The 19,079-nt window shown below is 58.3% G+C and overlaps 5 protein-coding genes across 5 annotated transcripts; 1 reads left to right on the top strand and 4 right to left on the bottom strand.

Moving 5' to 3' along the window:
- Nucleotides 1–364: 364 nt before the first annotated feature.
- COL26b_008314 (uncharacterized protein) lies at nucleotides 365–1,260 on the bottom strand (the record flags this gene model as incomplete). Its single annotated transcript, XM_053181077.1, has 2 exons — nucleotides 365–458; nucleotides 557–1,260. 2 exons carry the CDS (start codon nucleotides 1,258–1,260, stop codon nucleotides 365–367), a joined length of 798 nt encoding a protein of 265 aa, XP_053034959.1.
- A 1,056-nt stretch (nucleotides 1,261–2,316) lies between these two features.
- On the bottom strand, nucleotides 2,317–4,048 carry COL26b_008313 (uncharacterized protein; the record flags this gene model as incomplete). The annotated part of the gene is made up of 3 exons (XM_053181076.1): nucleotides 2,317–3,266; nucleotides 3,416–3,499; nucleotides 3,688–4,048. 3 exons carry the CDS (start codon nucleotides 4,046–4,048, stop codon nucleotides 2,317–2,319), a joined length of 1,395 nt encoding a protein of 464 aa, XP_053034958.1.
- Nucleotides 4,049–5,555: 1,507 nt separating this feature from the next.
- COL26b_008312 (uncharacterized protein) lies at nucleotides 5,556–7,187 on the bottom strand (the record flags this gene model as incomplete). Its single annotated transcript, XM_053181075.1, has 3 exons — nucleotides 5,556–6,750; nucleotides 6,806–6,965; nucleotides 7,016–7,187. 3 exons carry the CDS (start codon nucleotides 7,185–7,187, stop codon nucleotides 5,556–5,558), a joined length of 1,527 nt encoding a protein of 508 aa, XP_053034957.1.
- Nucleotides 7,188–14,777: 7,590 nt separating this feature from the next.
- COL26b_008311 (uncharacterized protein) lies at nucleotides 14,778–17,564 on the top strand (the record flags this gene model as incomplete). Its single annotated transcript, XM_053181074.1, has 2 exons — nucleotides 14,778–17,402; nucleotides 17,463–17,564. 2 exons carry the CDS (start codon nucleotides 14,778–14,780, stop codon nucleotides 17,562–17,564), a joined length of 2,727 nt encoding a protein of 908 aa, XP_053034956.1.
- Nucleotides 17,565–17,877: 313 nt separating this feature from the next.
- Nucleotides 17,878–18,471, bottom strand: UBC7 (Ubiquitin-conjugating enzyme E2 7; the record flags this gene model as incomplete). Its single annotated transcript, XM_053181073.1, has 2 exons — nucleotides 17,878–18,131; nucleotides 18,225–18,471. 2 exons carry the CDS (start codon nucleotides 18,469–18,471, stop codon nucleotides 17,878–17,880), a joined length of 501 nt encoding a protein of 166 aa, XP_053034955.1.
- Between the last annotated feature and the right edge of the window lie 608 nt (nucleotides 18,472–19,079).

The following is a 19,079-nucleotide window of genomic DNA, read 5'->3' as shown; positions in this document are numbered from 1 at the left end:
AAACTTGATCGGAGATGGCGGCTTCGTCGGCGAACGCGGCACCATCCTCACAGGTGACCCCGATAGTGAGCGCGGCGCCATCCTGACAGGCGAACCCGATACCATCCTGACGGGAGATCCCGATGCCGACCGCGGAACCATCCTGACAGGTGATCCCGACGTCAACCCCAGCATCTTCACTGGCGACCCCGACTTTGTGGGCGATCCCCCTTTCGTGGGCGACCCCCTCGGCGTCCTGACGCTCGACCCCGCCGACGCCGAATTCGCCCTCTGCCGCGTCGCAGGCCGACTGTTGCTCGGCGTTCCGTTCATCAACCTCTCCTCCGTCGACCGCAGGATCTCCGCCAAATCAGACTCGGTCGTCTTATGGCGCAGCCTTGGGAGTGGCGCCGGCCGCGGGCCCTGAGGAGATGGAGCCGGCACAGGGGGACCGCCCCTCGCGGCGGCAGCCAATCTCTCTGCGAGCTCGTACGAGGCCGTCCTCGGCAGCGGGATCCGAGGCGGGTTACCCCTTGGCGCGGGCAGACTCACTGGCCGCGGCTGCGTGATCGCGTACTGGCCACCGTCGCCGCCGTCGCCGCCCAGCTCGCTCGCAAACGCCTCCTCCTCCTTGAACGTCGAAAAGTCCGGCAGCGTGGGCGTCCGCAAGATGAAGCTGTCCCGAATACTCAGCCTGCGGTCGTCCTTCTGCACTCTCGGCCCATGGATGGCGTCCTCGTCGATCCAGCTGTTATTCCTCCGCAGATGCCCGCCGCGCTGCTGTCCCCCCTCCGCATCCGAATTCCCAAACACATTGAACGTCTTGCTCCGCGGGAGGCCGATGATGGACGCCAAGGACCGGTGCTGGTGCTGCCGCCGCTGGTGCTGGATCTCGGCCATGTCCATGTACGACCGGCTTCTGCCGTCGCGGCTGCCCGGCTTCGCTTTCGTGAGGCGGCGCGGGCGCGGGCTCGGCGTGCGCGGGGACCGGTCCCCGGCTTCTGAGGCGCCGCATTCTGCGTCTGTACGCGGCGAGCACGAGGCCGAGTTGGGGTTGCTGTTGCTGTTGTCTGAGCGGGCGGCGGCGGCGGCGCGGTGGCGGCGGCCTGCGAGGGCGATGAGGAGGAAGGCTAGGCAGATGAAGAGGAGGACGCCGCCGCCTATTGCTATCGCGAGGAGGAGGGGCAGGGTCATGCCGCTTGTTGCGGTTGAGGAGGCGGTGGGCGCTGCCGGTTGGGTTGTCGTGCCCGGGGCGTCTTCGCGGGGGAAGAGGGATGTCATTGTGTGAGCGCCCTTTCGTGGGTATCTTGCGTAAAAGGTCTATGGTGTCAGAGGTTTTTACGCCCCTTGGCGAGAGAATCCGGAGAGGATCAGAGTTGGTGAGGAGGTGATGAGGTTGCGAAGGAGATTCTCATGATTTGACACTGGTGATCCGGCGTTTCTCTACTTCTTTCCTACAAGTTCAAGTTGTTTCTCGGTCCATGTATGATAGAAATCCAAATTGGAAAAGGATGGGAAAAAACTACAAAGAGAAAGGAAATTCAGATAACGGTGTGTAAACAGAGTCAAAAGAATGGGCAAAACGGTCTAACCCTCCGAGAAGGTCAGGCAGCATAGAGGAGGGGATGCAATCACAAGATGCCGCTGTGTTGTTGTTCGCCTTCCAGGCCGCCTCATGAAATGAGAGATGGCTGGGCTTGCATTTCTCCCAGAGAAAATACACCTCCCAGCACCCGTGACAGGCTGGCTGGCTTCGATGGTAGGTCTTTCTTTCCGTGTTTTGACATCAGATCCCCAAAAAGAGAGATGAAGCGGTGGTCTCAGTCTAATCAGCCTTGGCTGGAATGCGTTTCCAGTGAGTTGTCCTGGGGAATGCATTCCAATAGAGGGATTGGGAAGGGGAGGAGGGCAGAAAAAAACAGCCTGCCCGCCCCCCCCGCGAGACCAGCTACCACAACTTAGAAAAGTCTTAGAACGCTCGGAACCGCGGGAGGCCGACAAGAACGTGATGCAATTTGAATTCGCGGTCCGGGCTGGGTGGCGGTCGCTGGTTTTGGGAATAGCCTCGCCGGGTGCTGGTATGCGGGCGCGGCTCGATGTCATCTGTGTTAGATGAGCTGACATTGCTCTTGGCTTGGGGCGGTAAACAACGACCTTTCTTGGGCAAGGACGACACACTCTTCGTTTACTATTTATATTTTGCCATCTTTCTTGAATGGTTTAGATAACCTTTTTACTTTGATGATCGGGTTTCTTGGGGGTTTATTACGATCTGGCCTTGCCGCTCCCCCTTGCATCCATTCCGCCCATCTTCATCTTCGCATGTGACCTCCCACTCTACAACCACTTCATCGCCCGGCCCAAAGACCTCTTCTTGCACTGCACCTCGTTGATCCTCAGCGCCGCCGTATCGTGACTCGCAATCTCAACAGTGACCTCGTCCTCAAACACGCCCAGATCCTTGCCCGTCCACATGTCGTGCACCGCGTACTTCCTCCCGGCCTCCAGCCCCGGCACCTCGCCGAACACCACCGTCTTCTCCTCCGTCCCCTCCAGCGTGTTGAGCACAAACACATGCGTCCCCTCCACGCTCTCCCCGGCCCAGAACTCCGCCGGGTGCGTGATGTTCCACGTCCCGTCCGGGTTCACCCCCCACTTGTACGGCTGCGCCGCCTGCCCAAACACTCCGTCCTGGTTGAACGCCACCAGCTCCTTGTTCACCAAAATCTCCAGCACCTCGGGCGCGATCCCTTCCAGCCGCGTGCCGATGATCAGCGGGCTCTTCAGCGCCGCCCAGAACGCAAAGTGGCTCCGGCTCTCCGCCAGCGTCAGGTTGCCGTTCCCGACCTCGAGCATGTCCCAGTCGCCGTGCCCCCAGAACCCGTTGACCTGCGCCGACGACCAGAACGCCGCATGATTCAAAATAGGCATCAGGCCCCACGACCACTGGTGCTGGCCCAGCCACTCCGGGTAGATGTCCCCCCACATGCGCCAGCTGTGGCCCGTCTCGTTGCCCCAGGCCTCGACGTGCGCGTGGCCCCACGCGCAGAGGGAGTACTCGATCGTGCGGTCCTGCGCGAGCAGCGCGTCGCGCATGCGGCGGTAGCGCTCCGCCGTCTGGGAGGTGGACCAGTCGTAGCCGGCCGGCGCGGGCAGGCCTGTTTTGGAGTTGACCGGGTCGCCGTTGTCTTGGTTCTCGTTCGGGGGCCCGCCGAGCCAGAGCTCGGGCACGTATTTCCAGTCGTCGAACCAGGATTCGGGGACGTTGCAGTTGTCGTACTTGAGGTCTGTGGGTGTGTTAGAGGTGATGTGTGCGGCTGAAGATTGTCACAGAGTGAGACGTTCTGGGGAGGGAGGATCTGGTGCAAGGGGGGTTGAGATCGTGGGGAGAGGGAGAAGGGGGGTTGTTGGATATGACGGAGGGGGAGAAACTCACAGTCGATGCCCCATTTCGCAAACGTCGCGGCGTCGATTTCCTCGTAGCCTAGCGATCCCTCATACCCGCCACACGTGGACGTCCCTGCAAGGAGTATGTGGTCAGCCATCAGCTCGTCGTCACATCCCAAACACTAGCCATCGCAGCATTCCCTCCTTCCCAGAGCCTCACTTGCACCCCTCCTCACACCGCGTACCGCGTCAAGACAACTCCTCTAAACTGCCCCTCACCGCGTCCGTCGAAAGAAACCCGGGGACAAGGAAAAGACTCACCCGCATCGCTGTAAATCCCAACCTTCAGCCCCATGTCATGAATCCGATCAACCATATGCTTCATCCCCAGCGGAAACTTCTCCGCGTCCACCACAATCTCCTTCGTGACATTATCCCGCCGTAGCTCCTTGTCGCTCCAGCAGTCGTCGATGTTGACGTACTCGTACCCCAGATCCTTCAGCCCGAGGTCCACCATCAGCTGCGCGACGCCCACGAAGACCGTCTCGTTGATGTCGCACCCGAACTCGTTCCACGAGCTCCAGCCCAGCGCGGGCAGGCGGCCCGTCACGCCGTCGCGCGAGACGAGCGCGCTGGCGGGGCCCGCGGCGGCGAGGGGGAGGATGACCTTTTGGGCGCGCATCCTTAGAGGGGAGGAGCTGTCGGGGCAGGTCTGTGTTTTATGTATGTAAGTGCTGGTGAACACAGAATGGCCTCGTCGGGAAGAAGAGAGGACTGCGCCGGTGGGATGAAGGTAGAGAGGAGGGTGAGGATGGGTTCTTCATATACACCATCGCCAGTCCCCTCATCAAGCGACCTGCGTGAATAGCTTCAATGCCAAGGGAACAGAATGCAACATACCCCAAAACCGTCCCAGTCCCATTGTCGTGCCACGATCCCCGCAATGAACAAGAACACCACCAACCCCGCGACCTTTGACATTACCTCTCGACCCATTGCGTCGTCTGATCGCTGCTCCTCCCGGCGTGCTGAACCAGGGTACTGGGATCAAGAAGGGTTACGGTGAGGGGTACTCGATATCGACGACCGAACTCGCGGGCAGCTCCAGTTCATCCGATGAGGGGAAAGGAAACAAACGTCAATTGTTGGTGGGCAACCCAGGAGAAATGCAACGCCATCAGCGGCCCAAGCCAGATGCGCGGAGGATCGCCGTCCGAGGAAAGATGGGGGGATGCGATGCGGGGTTGGAGCCTGCACGTCACGCAACGTAGTTAAAGGCCAAAAAGCGTCGGCGCGTCGGATACGTTCACCAAGAAAGCTGCAGCGGGGTTTGCGTCCGACGGCGTACAAGATAGTAAAACGGCCCGCTCCCATGGCGTCGGGAATGGCGTTGTGTGATTCGATTAGAAGGAAAAACTACTGCAGGCCAAACTGCATGGCCGTTGAGCGATCCGGAAGCGGTCTAGGCCATGGCGGAAAAGCGGCGGAGTAAACGTCCTGATGCTTGGCTCGACGACGTCGCTTGTCGGAATGGCGGGAGAGGGGAATCAAGCGCGGGGAACCATGGAGATGGTGTAAAAGTCGGATCATCACAGAGCGGGCATAAGGGGATCAAATGTCTCTACGCGGGTATATGGTCAGGTGAATGCCGTGAATGGGAATATCTTCAAACGACATTGAACAAGAGGTATCTCTCAGACATAAAACGCCTACAGGATGATGATGATGATGCACTGAGTCGTTACGAAAGCAAAAGCGAAAAGCAAACCACAAACACCGCCAATCAATGGCTACGACGACGGTCCCCGACTACGCGCAGCTCACGAACGTCCACCGAGAAGGAAAACAGAAAATGCAAGAACCTGAACTTGATGATTTGCCGCCTAATGATCACCATATCTCATGACGCAGGCCATACCATGCCCATACCTTGCTAACTACCTCCAGAAAAAAGATGCGTCTGCTCATAATGTCCAGACAACAACAAAAGGTTTCCATGAGCAAGATACGGGAAAACCAATGGGGAGCCAAATCATTTCCGTGGGAAGGGTTCCTTTTGCTGAGGAGAAACGGACGTTGCATCCTGATGCTTGTCCTGCACAAACGCGATCCCAAACCCTAATTTTTTCGCAACCCATAACCGAAATGGAGACGAGAGTCCCAGAAAATCGAGAAAGCAACGAAGCCACTTAGAAGTGGTGGCGACGGTGGTGGTGAAGGTGACGAGCACGCATGGCAGGAGACGTGGGAGTCGCCGTGACTGTCTGAGTGGTCGTGATGTCGTCGTACTCGGTGACGTAGACAATCTCCTCCTCCCAGTAGATGATCGACACGGTGTGGCCGTTCGTGATGGTCTGAGTGGACACGAACTTGGGGGTCGAGGTGGGAGCCGAGGTGATGGACTCGAAGATGGGGGTAGGCGTCTGCTCGGGAGCGCTGGTAGCGGGAGCCTCCGAGGAAGCAGCCTCGGCAGCGACTCCAGAAGCGGTGCCGTAGCCAGCCTTGCCGCTCTCGTGGAAGACCTGGCCGGGAAGAGGGTTGGCGGTAGCAGTCTTGCCGGGAGTGTAAGTGAGGACAGGGACGGTGGGAGTGATGATGGCCGTGGGCTTGATGGAAGAGCTGGCAGAGCCGCCAGAGCCGCCCTCAGAGGAGCCGTCACCGAAGGTGATGGGGACATTGCCGGGAAGAGCAGTGTCGGGGCCAGTGACGTTCTCAGAGGAGAGGATGGAGGGAATGCTCATGTGGCACTGCTTGACCTGAGCCTCAGTCTGAAGGTCGAAGATGGCGCAGTCCTCAATGCGACCAGAGCCGTTGGTGCAGGTGTCAACGGCCTCCTGGAGGAAGTCCTCATCCCAGCCGGACATGAAGTCACCGTGGTATCCGTAGCCCTGGGTGTCACCGTTGGCAATGACGAAGCGGCCAGCACGGTCCTTGAAGGCGTAGGTGTTCCAGATGGTCTCGTACAGCAGGTTGGGGGTGGAGGTCTCAAAGCCCTCAGGGCAGGTACCATCAATGACAAGGTCAGGGTAAGCCATGTGGGACTTGTGGTCAGTGGAATCGAGATCCTTGCCGTTCCAGCAAGAAGGGAACATCATCTCGAAACGCACACCGTTGGCGCAGTTGGCATCGAGGTAGGCCTTGTCGGGCAGGAAGTGGCGGTAGAGAGTGCCCTCAGGAGCGCGAGCGTAGTTGAGGCAGTTGAAGCCGACAGCGCGCTGCTCGAGGACGGACTGCTTGGTCTGGCCAAGCGCGGCCCACTCAGACTTCTGGGGGTCGGGCTGGGAAGGGTCGCCAGCGGTGTAGTTGCGACGGTCAGTGTCACCAGCAACCATGCGGAAGCCAGGCGGGAATGCCTTGATATTCTTTCCATTAAGAAGATAATACCTGTCCATGTTAGCACGAGGCGCTCAGTTGACAGTTGTAGGATTGCAGGACTTACGCAAGCATTCCGCCGACTTGCTCGACAATCTCGAACTCGCCAGTGGCAGAGTCCTGGAAGTAGAGAGCAGGAGTCCAGTAGGCGGACTTGTCCTGGGTGACACGGCACGAGGTGCAGTCAGCGCCGGTGAGGGCAGCGAAGTCAGCAGAGGGCGAGATGCCTGTCTTTGTGTTAGTCCATGTGCCAAGCAAGGCAAAAGGGGAATCATACCGCTGGAGCCGTGAATGGCGTGGACGTGAGTGGCAGCCTCGCCAGGGTTCATGAGAGGGTCAACACGAGCGAGACCGACACGGCCCTGGCACTCCATGCGCCAGAAGGCGTCAACAGAGCTGACGAGGAGGGCGCCGACGGAGACGGAAAGCTGGATGGCGTTGAACTTCATCTTGGCTGATTTGAAGTGGTCGATGGAGGGTATCAGAGATAGAATAAGGGGGGTAAGAAATGATGATACGAAAGATGGGGTATCAAAGTAAGGTATGCCGATGCGACAGAGGGTCGTTGGGTTCCAAAAGGAAAAAGGAGAGTGAGTACGCGATGTGGAAACTTGCCGGTTGGAAAGAGTCTGAAATCGCTACCTGAGCAACCAAAGGTCTCTTAGACAATAAAATATTGAATGAGAGTCCTGGTTCCAAAGTCCAGTTGGAGTGCAGAAAAGAACGAACCTCGCAAAGGTCGAGGCGCGCAAACGATACTTGGTGATCTTTCGGTTGAGGTGTTGTGGGTTGTTTTTGTGAAGGCGGAGGAGAAAGTTGTTGACGTGAGAGAGAGGTGGGAGAGTTGAGAGGCACCAGGTCGGCGTGAGATCGAAGAAGGGCGGGTGTGTGGGGCTAAGCGAGACGCTAAAGGGCGGTCGAGGTGGTGAATGAAGCTGTTGATGGAAGGAGGTAGGTTGTGGGTGTTCACCGAGCCTTCCTTTTTTGGACCTTCCTTAACGAGTCGACAACACACTTTGTTGCTTCTTTGACGCTGTTAGGAGTGAATCAGAACCTTTTCGACGAAAGAGATTCTGATGTTCAGTGACTGATTTTCCTAGCACGTGACGTGGGTTTGTTGTTTTGATGATGATGGTGGAAGGTGCGTCGTCGGTGAGGGTGGTGATGGCTAGACCTCAATACTGTCCAATATGAGGCGGTTGACTTCGACACTGTGGAGATGCGACTTTTACGTTCTTGTCTTGCAGGCACAAAACCAAATTGGAATTCCGGCGTTTGATGCCCAGCACCTCAGTCAGAGTCCTAAATTGAGTGGTGGTGAGAGCAAGGAGTCGCTTTTCGGTGAGGCGGGTCGGTGCGGGAGTACGTCTAAGACGGGATGCGCGATGCGTCGTTTTGGCGGTAGAATCTAGCGGAGCGGGTTTACGAGTTCGATGAGTCCTCCTCTTTTACAATCTACGCTTGATACGAGTGACCGTTTTACGCAGTTCGGGGTTGACGTCGGGCGACTTGGCGTGAGGCGGTTTGCGATATGACGCTGTCGGGGGTTCGTGTAAGACGATGTCTGGCGATGACACTGGCCGGGCGGGAATGGAACCTGGGATCGAAGCCGCGCAAGGAACCGGAGGCTGGGAAAAAACCGATAATACCACAAGAAGGTAGTCTCGAAGTCGATCAGCAACGGCTGTCTTTTTTGCAAAAAAGTCGAGTCAAGAAACGAATGCGATCAACACACACACACAAACGGGGTCCAAGAGAAATGAACGTGCAAGACCTGCAAAAGGCAGCAGGGACTTGAAGCCAAGAAAGGAGCGGGATCCGCAAGTCGGTATTTCGGGAGGAGGGAAAAAAGAATGGCTGAGGGCGACGAGCTGGAGAGCAAGCCACGAGATCAAAAAAGAGAGTGAGAGCGAGCGAGCGGCGGCGAGCGAGTAAGAGAGTGACTGTCAGAGACCCCGTGAAGGTGACGGATGGAGGGGGAGGGAAGGAGGGGAGAAGAGAGACTGGAATGGAAGTGATGCAGAAAGAGCACCGGGAGTGAGGGTCTTAGGTAGGAATCAGACGGCCGAAGGCCCAGGTGGAGAGACATGGCTAGAGGATATGGGCAATTCGCATTCTGCTGGGGGGATGGGTAAATGGGGGCCGCTGCGCTGCTGCTGGGTCTGCTGGGTGTGGTGAGGGTCACGGTGTGAGGAGGTGGACAGGGTGGACTCCACGAGATGGAAGGTGGCCCACGGTCGGGTGCCGCCTTCCACGCCCCTTGAGTGCCGGGGGTGTGTTAGCCACGGACCACGGTGCTCACCCCCGGCCCCTTCCCTGCCTACCCCCTTCCTAAAAAGGCGACAGGGGGTCGATGGAAGGGAACGAAGGCAGGCACCACTTGCAAGTCAAGTCGCACCCTTCCTTCCTTCGACGACGAGCGACACCGAAGTCTGATTTTCGTGGCTAGCCATGGTGCCTTCGTGGACCATCTCCATTGACAATACTTTGGCGAACTTGAATCGAGGCTTTCCTGGTTAGGCATCATCACAGCATCGCGATGATTCGCAGGCATCTATCGAAGCATAAACAGAATTTTTCATCGTATTGGATGTGGCTGGGTCAAAATGTTGAAGAGCCATCTCCATTGATCACCATTTGACCTACGGAGCAGGTACTTAGGTACCTAACACACAAGGCACCTGCCTTAGCCACCAGGAGGAACGACCGACGGGAGGCAGGCGGAAGCCCAGAGTTGACCGGTTTGGCCAGACGGGTTTGATTCAATTTGGTTTGGTTTGGTTTGGCCTGGTCAGGTCATCAGGACAGACCAGACCAGGAGAGAGTGAATAAGTGACAAGGACAGGCAGACAAATGGCGCATCTCACTGTCAATGCTCGTTCTTTTCTTCGCGAGTGACGGGGATCTCTAGAGACCATAATTGGATCTGCCTGCCAGTGTCGAGCGACTGTCCATTCGTGATTCCCTGCCCTCAATCAATCTGTCGGAGTGTTTCCTGGCGATCGTTGAAAAAAACAAGCCCACTGTCATTGATGCAACTTGCTTCTCTCGCCTCCGTTTGAGGGTCCTCGACGCAGGATCAGCAGCCAAACTCTGGCTGACAGCGGGCGACAACCGCCTCCTGTCTCCCCAAGGCCCAAGATGCAGCCGCTAGAGTCTGCAAAATGCCGCTACCCTGCCATCTGGCCGCGGCATCTTACGGCGATATGCCCCAGGGCAGCGGTCGGGCGAACCGTGTGGGAGGGATCGCTCTCCATGTGGGCTGGAATAGATTAAGGTACTGCTTCAAGGGGCCGGGCCAGCGCGACGCGACCAGGATCCTGCTGGCTGTGCCACAGGGGCCGCCTTGGTACAAGCCCTAAGTACCTTTCCAGGACTGTGGCAGTTACAGTTTACTGCTCACTCAGTGTTGCAATCAGCTAGTCCAGTCATTCTTCTCACAGGCTGGCTTGCCGCTGGCCCCCCTCATGTCACCAGGCGAGCCAAACATCGTTTCTGTGCTTGTACTCCAAACGACGGCGCTCACGGACGTCGAGGAGAACCAACTGAAATGTGGAGGAGGTGACAGGCGAGGTCAGGCGAGGAACGAAGCGAGAGGCAAAAGGTTAATGCAAAAAAGAAGGCGAAAAAAAGACGCAGAGAATGTGAGAATTCAGGAGTCGGAACTGTTTCCCCCCATGCTCCTCCCATATGGTCCCCATCGGCCGAGCAAGAGTGGGAAAATTCGTCAAAAGTACGCGTACGTCGTCAGGTTCACCGTAAAGGCTACGAGCATTGCAGATTGCTCACTGTGCTAGTGTATCCGTAAGGCCGGCTACCGGTATTCGTAATGCGAGATAAAATGAGATGAGATGTGAGGCTGCGAGTGACGGTATGTTTTTTATTTGACTGTGCCGTTGAATGATGTGCTGGCCGGGGGGCACACCCGCTGAATGCGGTGACGATGTGCGCTGAACAGCTGCAATGCGACGATTGCGATATGTTCGGCAGCCCGCGCCGTTTGCTGGCCACAGCGTCAGGGGAGGTTTGGTTTGGAGCCAGTTTGTCGTAGCTAGCTGCCTCATGTTGCTTCAAGATGCGATTTAGCAATGAAGACGTTCTTCTAGCAAGTTTGGCCACCAAGATTGGGTTGCGGCACCGTCCTCGTGCATGGCTTCAAGCAGCTAGCACCAACGGTTTGGCGCGAGTTGTGAGGGACCGGCGTCGTAGCCGTCTCCTCGGGGCGTACCGGTCGGTGCACACGAATGAGAAGTGAAGAACAGAGAAAGTGCCGCGGGTGGCTTCAGAGTGACACACGCGATATGCAGGTACAGGACGCTGCATCCACAGCTGAATGGGCGAAATGTCATTTGGTTGGGGGTCCCTCCATGGCTGCATGCAACTTCACATTGCGACTCCATTGCGACGCCCACTAAAGATGGGGGAGAGGCGAGGGCGGCACTCGGTGGACACGAACGAAAAAGGGAAGGGAGCAATGCGAAGCCAAGAGGAGGGAAGGAAGGAAAGAGGGATTCCCAAGAGGAAGCCCCTTCTTTCTTTCCAGTCCGAAGATCTGCGGCCAATGACACGGTGGGAAGCATTCATCCGGTGTGGGAAGAGCGAAAAGGAGCGCGAGAAAAAGAGGGCAGGAGGGGACTTTGAGGGGCAAGAGCTCACGAGGACCGTCGCTGAGTGGCCAGTCGCACTTTCCCCCTCCAGTGTCCCCTCCTTCCAAGACGCAGGAACCACGGTAGGCACGTTGGTGGGTGCCCCTGTGCCCCTTTCGAAGGCGCGGGCCTAAGAGGGGCGGGAGGGGAGATCTTGCACTACCCCTTCGCCCTGATTGGCTGCCGAATCAGATGATCAGGGACGCCCCTGCCCCTGCCCTTTGGAGCCAATGGGGACTGCCACCACTCGACAGAGCAGCAGGTGGGGCCGGGCAGGCGGCTGGGATCTGCGCTAAGGTAATGTCAGGCATCTGCACTTGCACTTGCGCTGGCTGGCACACCGGAAAGTCCCTCCAGCAGCTGCTTCGGCACCAACACCAGACAGACAGGTGCAGGCGCCGGCTCCGAACTCCAGAGACATGGACATGGCCGGGGATGCGCTGGGCAGCGGCAGCGGTCTGCCAAACCCCTGCTGGCGGTGACTTCATTCGCACCAGGGGCACCACTCCGGCTTCACTTCGACCTCTCACGGACATTAGCCACCCCCGGATCATGCCCTCGGCGGCCCTCTTGGCCCTCTTTTAAGATGGAGTTCGAATCAATCCACGGCAGCCACGGCATGGCAATCGCCATTGGTGCATGGAGATGGGTTCATCTGAATCCTCCATCTCACCTCCAACAAGCAATCAGAACAAAATTGCGCCGGGCAGAAACAATGGGCAAGACAAGGCGGGAGATCATGTCTCTCCTTGCTATTCGGTCGTCCTACCGAGAACCCTTCGTGTTCCTCCGCCAGGTACGGGTCAATGGATGGATACACACGCGCCTTGACCGTAAATCAGATCAACATCCCGCCGTGCGTTCTCGTCTGCCAGGAACGAGAGACAAACTCCATGAATATTCCGAACGAGCCAGGGAACTACCAAGGAGGGACCACAGCGAGGCCAAGCGTCATTTCAATTCCGAAGGAAACAGCCCTTTGGATCCTTTACGGCGCGGGGTGCCAACGGCTGAAAAGTCGTATCCCGTTCTGCGCATGTCATTGGGAGACGCGGCATGCATAAGCACGGCAGCAACAGCTAGCCCTCGCACGACAGCGCTTAGCTGAGAACGACTCTCGAACCGCTGGCTGTGCGCGCGGATAATCGATAACCAAGAATCCCACGATCCATCGCATCGCACCGTGAAAACTCAGCATGTCCTCCTGCGCACGACAGCCTCTTCTGGAAACACCTCTCCTCTCATCTTACTCGAGGCAGTCGTTGTCACTTGGCACCTTCGTGAGACTGTGCCTTGCGCCCCTCAGTGGCTGGGAGAGCCAAGAGGAAAATCGCACGAGGAGAAGCAAACATTCCAGCCGTGCCACGATGCCACCGGCTTCTTCCAACAGCTCCCGCGGCGCCACCTTTGCTTCTTCGCCTTCCATTTCAACGGCCGGCAGTCTCGGCAGATCACCATACCGCCATACCAGCCAGCCCGTCCAATCGTCGATGGTCTGATGCCGTTGCTTATACGAAGAGCGTGTCTTACAGGTGCGACAGACATTGTCCCCAGCGAAGCTTTTCTCCATCGTCAGTAATGTCGTCGCCGCTGATCAACCGCGAGTCGCGTTCGGGATTATCACTATCTGGACTATCAGGGGTGCCATTCTTGGATATCCAGACTGACGTGGACACAGCAATTTTAGCAGCGTCCCGCGATTCAGCATTCAGCCTGTCAGCTTCGTGCTCAGCCTTTCCCCCTGATCGCCCACCTCCAGGGATGACCCCAGCCCTCGATATTCGAAACGAGTTTCAGCCCTTCGCTAACGGGGGCAATGCGCCAATCATCCGAACTGTTCCAAAAACGATCACAGTGGCCAAGGCCTTTCGTCCCATTGATGTTCAATGCATCTGGCATTCCCCAGAGGGCCTATTGCAAGGAATTCCCGCCGTTTGCGCTGCCAGCCAAACAGCTCCGTTTGAACCATCTGCCTCTGAGAGTCAAATATTAACCTTAGAGAGAGTGCTTGTTTCTCTTACATCGAAACAGTTGTTTGCTGTCATGTATCAGACGAAAGCCAAGAAGAGTCCCTTGAGCCTTTCAACGCATATCTCGGATCCCTCTTGATATCACACTCTACGTTGCGAAAGGAAGAGGCAGTTGCCCAATACCCAACGCTAGAGTGATTGCACGCTCCCGCCTCTGCTTGGTGCTCATCTCAGACCGGCTTGCCATCAGCAGACAGATAAGTGCTATGATATTGACTGGCCGTCTTTGATGATGAAACGGACTTTATTCCGTGTGCGACGTCGCTCGTCAAGCCATACCACGTAACACTTCCATCGCGCCCCGTCCGACAGCCAGTCCGACCCGCGTCATTTGAATGACAGTCCGGCCAGCTTCCCACCCGGCAAGCAACATCCGTCCATCATCGTGCCCACCACTTAGTGCGCACGATGCCCTTGACATTCAAGATGACTTTTGGTAATCTTCATCAGCAAGGTCCATTCAGGAGATTCAACGACTGGAGTGAAGTAGCCTTTGGCATTTGCGGAGGAATTGCTTCTCGACAGAGACCTAGATCTGCGCGGCACTTTTCGGCCGATTGCGCCGCAATTCAGTCTTACGGCAGCAATAGCCTGAAGGCCCGGGGTTTCGAAGTGATTGAGCTGCATCATCACCCCTTCTGACCGCCGCCAGTCTCAGGCGACCAGCCTGAAGTGAAGTGGCTAGTGTCTGGAACCATTTTATGGGATCATCGTAGCTCAGACATGCATTGTGTGATCTCCATGGCGAACTCGACTGCGCCTTCTGGAATACAAACACCACTAAACAGAAACGATCCGGTGCGCCGTGTTGGGAGTGGCTGTGGTTCGGAGGGCGGATAATGCTTTCATGCGATGGGGCTGACGACGTCGTTCAGTGTGAAGGGTTTCCCCGCGACTCGCGAGAGATTCTCCAGACAGGTGCTCGGGATGAGCGAGGCAATTTGGGAATCGAGATGTGACAGCAGCGATGATCCCACACGGATGAAATTGTTTACCCCTTTTTTACTTTCGGCGCCAGCCGTACTCTGTAAAATCTCATGGGCCGTGCGAGGGGCAGCATCGAGTCTTAACCCCGATGCTGATAACGCCGAGAAAGATTGGTGCCTGAGAATGTTGCGCCATCTCAGGCCGAAGCTCAAGCCTCGGCAAAGCCACAGATCCCGAGCTTCAGCCACAGTGCCACATGCCACCTACGTCCACACGACACCGCAATCAGCCAGGCCCGATCCAGGGGACAAGGGCGAGACAATCGAAGTCTAGAAACAATCCGAAAACGATGCATTGAGCCCTCCTTGACGCCCTCACGACCTCACGAAATTGATGACATGAACGATTGCACCTCGAACACTCCCAGCACGTCAAGATGGATGATCTCTCGGGATTGGACTGGTCGTCGTCGTCGGCCAGCAAGCCTGGCAACAAGGCGCCGCCGATGAACCCCTCAGGCGCCAACTACTTTGGCTCCATGCCCATGCGACAGACGACGGCCTCGACGCCATCCCCGTTCCCCTCCGGCCGCAACACGCCACTGTCCGCCCAAGGCTCCGGAGCTGTCCCCGCCGCAGCTCAACCCCCGGCCGCGAAGCCGGCGGGCGACAGCTTCAGCAACCTGATGAACTTCGCCGGCGGCCCGCCAAAGTCGACCGCGAACCTGAGCTTGCGCGAGCAGCAGCAGCGACTCGAGGCCGAGAAGAGAAAGAAGGAGGAGGAGCGAAGGAAGCAGGCGCAGGCGCAGTTCGGAGGAGGATTCCTGGACACTCTCGGCTCGGGCTCCGTGTCACGGACTACGTCACCGGGCATCCTGTCCCCTGGCTCGTCTACCAGCAAGAAGGCCAGCGACGACGACGATCTCTTTGCGGCGTTCAACGCGGATACAAAGGTTGACAATGCTAGTCACTACCCACCGCCGCCTCAAAAGAGCCCCTCGCCCGCACTGGCGCAAACGCCTGCGCTGGATCTCAGCAATCCGAGCGCGTGGAACAAGCCTGCCGCCCCTGCAAACAATGGTGGCTTCGGAGACGACGATGACCCATTCGGATTGAACCAGCTGAAACCCAAGGCTTCATCACCCGCTCCACCTCAAGCAGCCGACGACGACGATTTCCTCGGTGACCTGGGCCGACCTGTGGAGGAGGTCCGTCGCAAGCAGCCACCGCCTCCCGAGCCCAAGCGGCCCGAACCCGGAAAGCCGATTGAGGCGTCTGATTCCAGCTCCGACGATGAGCAGCCCGCCCCGCGCGGCGAGATGGCCGAGTTTGATAAGGCTGTCGCCCAGCTTGTGGACTACGGCTTCACCCCTGAGAATGCAAGGCGGGGTCTGACGGAGAGTGGTGCGGGGTTGAATGTGCAGGCGGCGGCGAACTGGCTTCTGGACGATGCCCATCGCCAGGCCAAGGCCAAGGCTCAGGGCAAGGACCCCGCGGCAGCGTCGAGAAGAGGACGGGAGGATGGAAGGCATGATAGTCAGCGGAGAGCCGACACACGGTCGCCAGCCAGCGGCGAACCAGACTTCTCCAAGACTGCCGCTGCTGTGGGCAGCAGTCTGTTCAAGACTGCCAACTCCCTCTGGAAGACCGGCAAAAAACAAATGCAGCAGGCTGTCGCGGAGTTCAACCAGGAGGGAGGCGACCCGAATCAGCCCAAGTGGATGCGCTCCGCGCAGCAAGACCGTACTCAGGCTCCCGAGAAGCGACGCGTGGAAGCTACGGACGAGGCTATGATGTTGGAGTCCGGTGGCCGTCCACCCAGGAAAGCTGGCCAGTCGTCGCAGTCATCGAGACCGGAGCCCCCTCACCGAACTGCTTCTCCAAGGGACTTCTCCCCCGCAACCTCGGCACCTTCGAGCGGCAGAGGTACTCCAGTTCCGAAGTGGCAGCAGCAGGCTGGTCCGGCGGTGCCCGATTCGAGAACGCGCGCAAGCAAGCTGGCCATGGCAGATGACAGTGCAGCGTCGTATGTTAGTCCGCATAGAAGGAAGAAGGCTACCCCTCAGCCTGAAGAAGCACCGCCAAAGCAGGAGGAGCCAGATCTGCTGTTCAACTCCCAGGCCCCTGCATCAAGACCCGTTCAGTCGCAGCCGAAGCCACAGCAGCAGCGCCCCGCGCAACCCTCCCAGCCTGCCCCGGCACCAAGGCGCCCCCCTTCGCCCAAACCAGCTCCCCGGCCTGCGCGCCAGATCCCACCCATTACTCCAGCAGCCATACAGCAATCCACGAAGCACCGCCTCGATGGAACAGCTCACTTCAAGCGTGGTGACTATGCCGCTGCTCATTCCTCATACTCGTCGTCCTTGTCTGCCGTACCAGCATCCCACCCCTTGGCGATCGTCATCCTCACCAACCGTGCCTTGACGGCTCTCAAGACGGGCGAGCCGAAACAAGCCGTCGAAGACGCCGACTCTGCGCTCAAGATCATCGGACCCGGCGGCGGCCAGGGCGAACAGGTGTCCGTCGTGGGCGACAACGGCGGCGACGAGAAGCGCGACATGCGCGATCTCTACGGCAAGGCGCTTAGCCGCAAGGCCGAAGCTCTCGAGCAGATGGAGCGCTGGGGCGACGCGCACGCTGTGTGGTCGACCTGCGTCAAGAACGGCGTCGGCGGCGCCACGGCCATCGGTGGCCGTCAGCGCTGCCAGAACGCCCTGGCGCCGAAACCGAAGCCGAAGCCCAGGCCCGCTGCTGCTCCTGCGCGGCCCCGTCCGGCGGCTACCCCGGCCAAGAGCTCTGAGGCAGTTGACCGGCTGCGCAAGCAGAACCAGGCGGCCGCTGCAGAGGACGACGAGAAGTTTGCGCTGTCGGAGAAGGTCGATGCTAAGATTGCGGCGTGGAGGGACGGCAAGAGGGATAACCTGCGCGCGCTCATCGGCAGCCTGGACCAGGTGCTCTGGGAGGGCAGTGGGTGGAAGAAGGTGGGATTGCACGAGCTCGTCATGGCGAACAAGGTCAAGATCAACTACATGAAGGCCATTGCCAAGTGCCATCCCGACAAGGTATGTCGTATTCTGTTTCTAGCTTGTTGAGGGGTTGATGTACTAATTGCATGTGCGCAGCTCCCACAAGACGCCAGCACGGAGGTCAGGCTCATCGCCGCAACGGTGTTTGCGACCCTGAACGAGAGCTGGGACAAGTTCAAGTCCGAGAACGGACTGTAACGTGGCGCATCTTCATGATTATCATCATCATCACATAGCTGTCATCTTTAGCGCGACATCTGTCCGCGGCAAAGGAGCGCATGGACTCTTTCTCTCTGCCGTAATTAAAGCATGAAATATAGAAAGTGAACAAAGCGAATATTTCGATTCCCCAAACGCCGTGCTATGCAAAGTAGTACTAGCTCTTCTCTACCAGATGTCTACGCCCCATCTGACCGGATTAAACCCCGTCCTCTCGGCCGCGCAGCTTCCCCCCGCTTCCACGGATTCACTCGTAGTCTTATGTTACCCCCGTCATAGATACAGGTCGGTTTTACAAACCCAGAGAGCGCCTGACGCCGTCGCGGACCTTTTGCTCGTACTCGCCGCGGCGCTCGCGCCACATCTTGGCCGCCTCGACGTTGGCGGGGCTCTCGTCGTTGGGCTCGGCGAGCATGCTCATAACGGAAATGAGGATCTTCTCGACGGACTGGATGGGGGACCAGCGCTCGGAGGCGTGCTCGTAGTGGTTCGGGTCGTCGCCGGGAGGGTGGAGGATGGAGATGCAGACGAGGCCGCTGGGGTAGACTTTTGCGAGGTTAGCTTCCATTTATCATTGTATTGCGTCGTGGCTCGGAGAAGGACGGACGAGGAAGCAGACGAGGACATGATGCGACTCACTGTTGGGGTGCCACATGTCGACGAGGAACTTCATCGTCGGCGGGGCGAGGGGGTAGTCCTTGGGGAACTTGAGCTCGGCGGGGAAGACGCCGCCCTCGAAGGGAGTGCCCTCGGGGCCCTGGATCAGGGCCTCCCACTGGAGGAGGTCGTCCTCGGAAACGGGGCCGGCGGTGATGCCCTCCGGCGGGTTGTTCGTCAGGGCGCGGTATTCCTGGAGGAGGCGGCGGTGGGCGGTTGATTGGGCCATTGTGTCCGCGGATGAGCCGGGGGAGGGGTAGAGGTATGCGGTGTGCTGTCGCAGCGAGGAATGAAGGGGGAGAGAGAGCCGTTGAGGAAGGGGTCTGGTCGTGTAGAGGTGTGTGTTTGGGTGAAGATTGTGCCGGGCCGTTTTTTGGGTTTGAAGACACCGTTCGACTTACACAATCGTCGGGATGGGTGCTGTTGTCATGGAGTGAGCGATTGTCGGTGCGTCGGCAGCTGGGAGGTTGGCGGGGGTGGGCCCCCGTGGCTCCAGGTTCGGTGCTAGCAGCAGTAGGCACGTAATTCCCCGAGGTTTTGCCCCCCGGTGATGCGCGTGCAAATCGGAGCTTGGGTCGGCAGCCGCTGCTGCGAAGCATTTTTGGAGCTTTGTCCACCACAACCCGACTGCTGCACCTTTTTCTGCCCTGGGCCGACCTCACCCGTTTATCCCGGCAGCAACCTCCCAACGCAACCTCTTTTCTGCGGGAAAAGTTGCACCACACATAGGCAGGGTAAAGACATATTTACACACCTTTACCCTATGCCTCCCACGAAATGCCACCACGAGTGTCACTGAGGCCAATCGCCGGCCGTGCGGCTTCCCTTGCCGCAGGC

The sequence above is a fragment of the Colletotrichum chrysophilum genome (genome assembly GCF_026319265.1).
Source record: "Colletotrichum chrysophilum strain AFK26 chromosome Unknown scaffold_72, whole genome shotgun sequence".
NCBI classification, from domain to species: domain Eukaryota; kingdom Fungi; phylum Ascomycota; class Sordariomycetes; order Glomerellales; family Glomerellaceae; genus Colletotrichum; species Colletotrichum chrysophilum.
The sequence above is the reverse complement of the archived record's forward strand: the minus strand, read 5'-3'. Positions and strand labels throughout refer to the sequence as shown.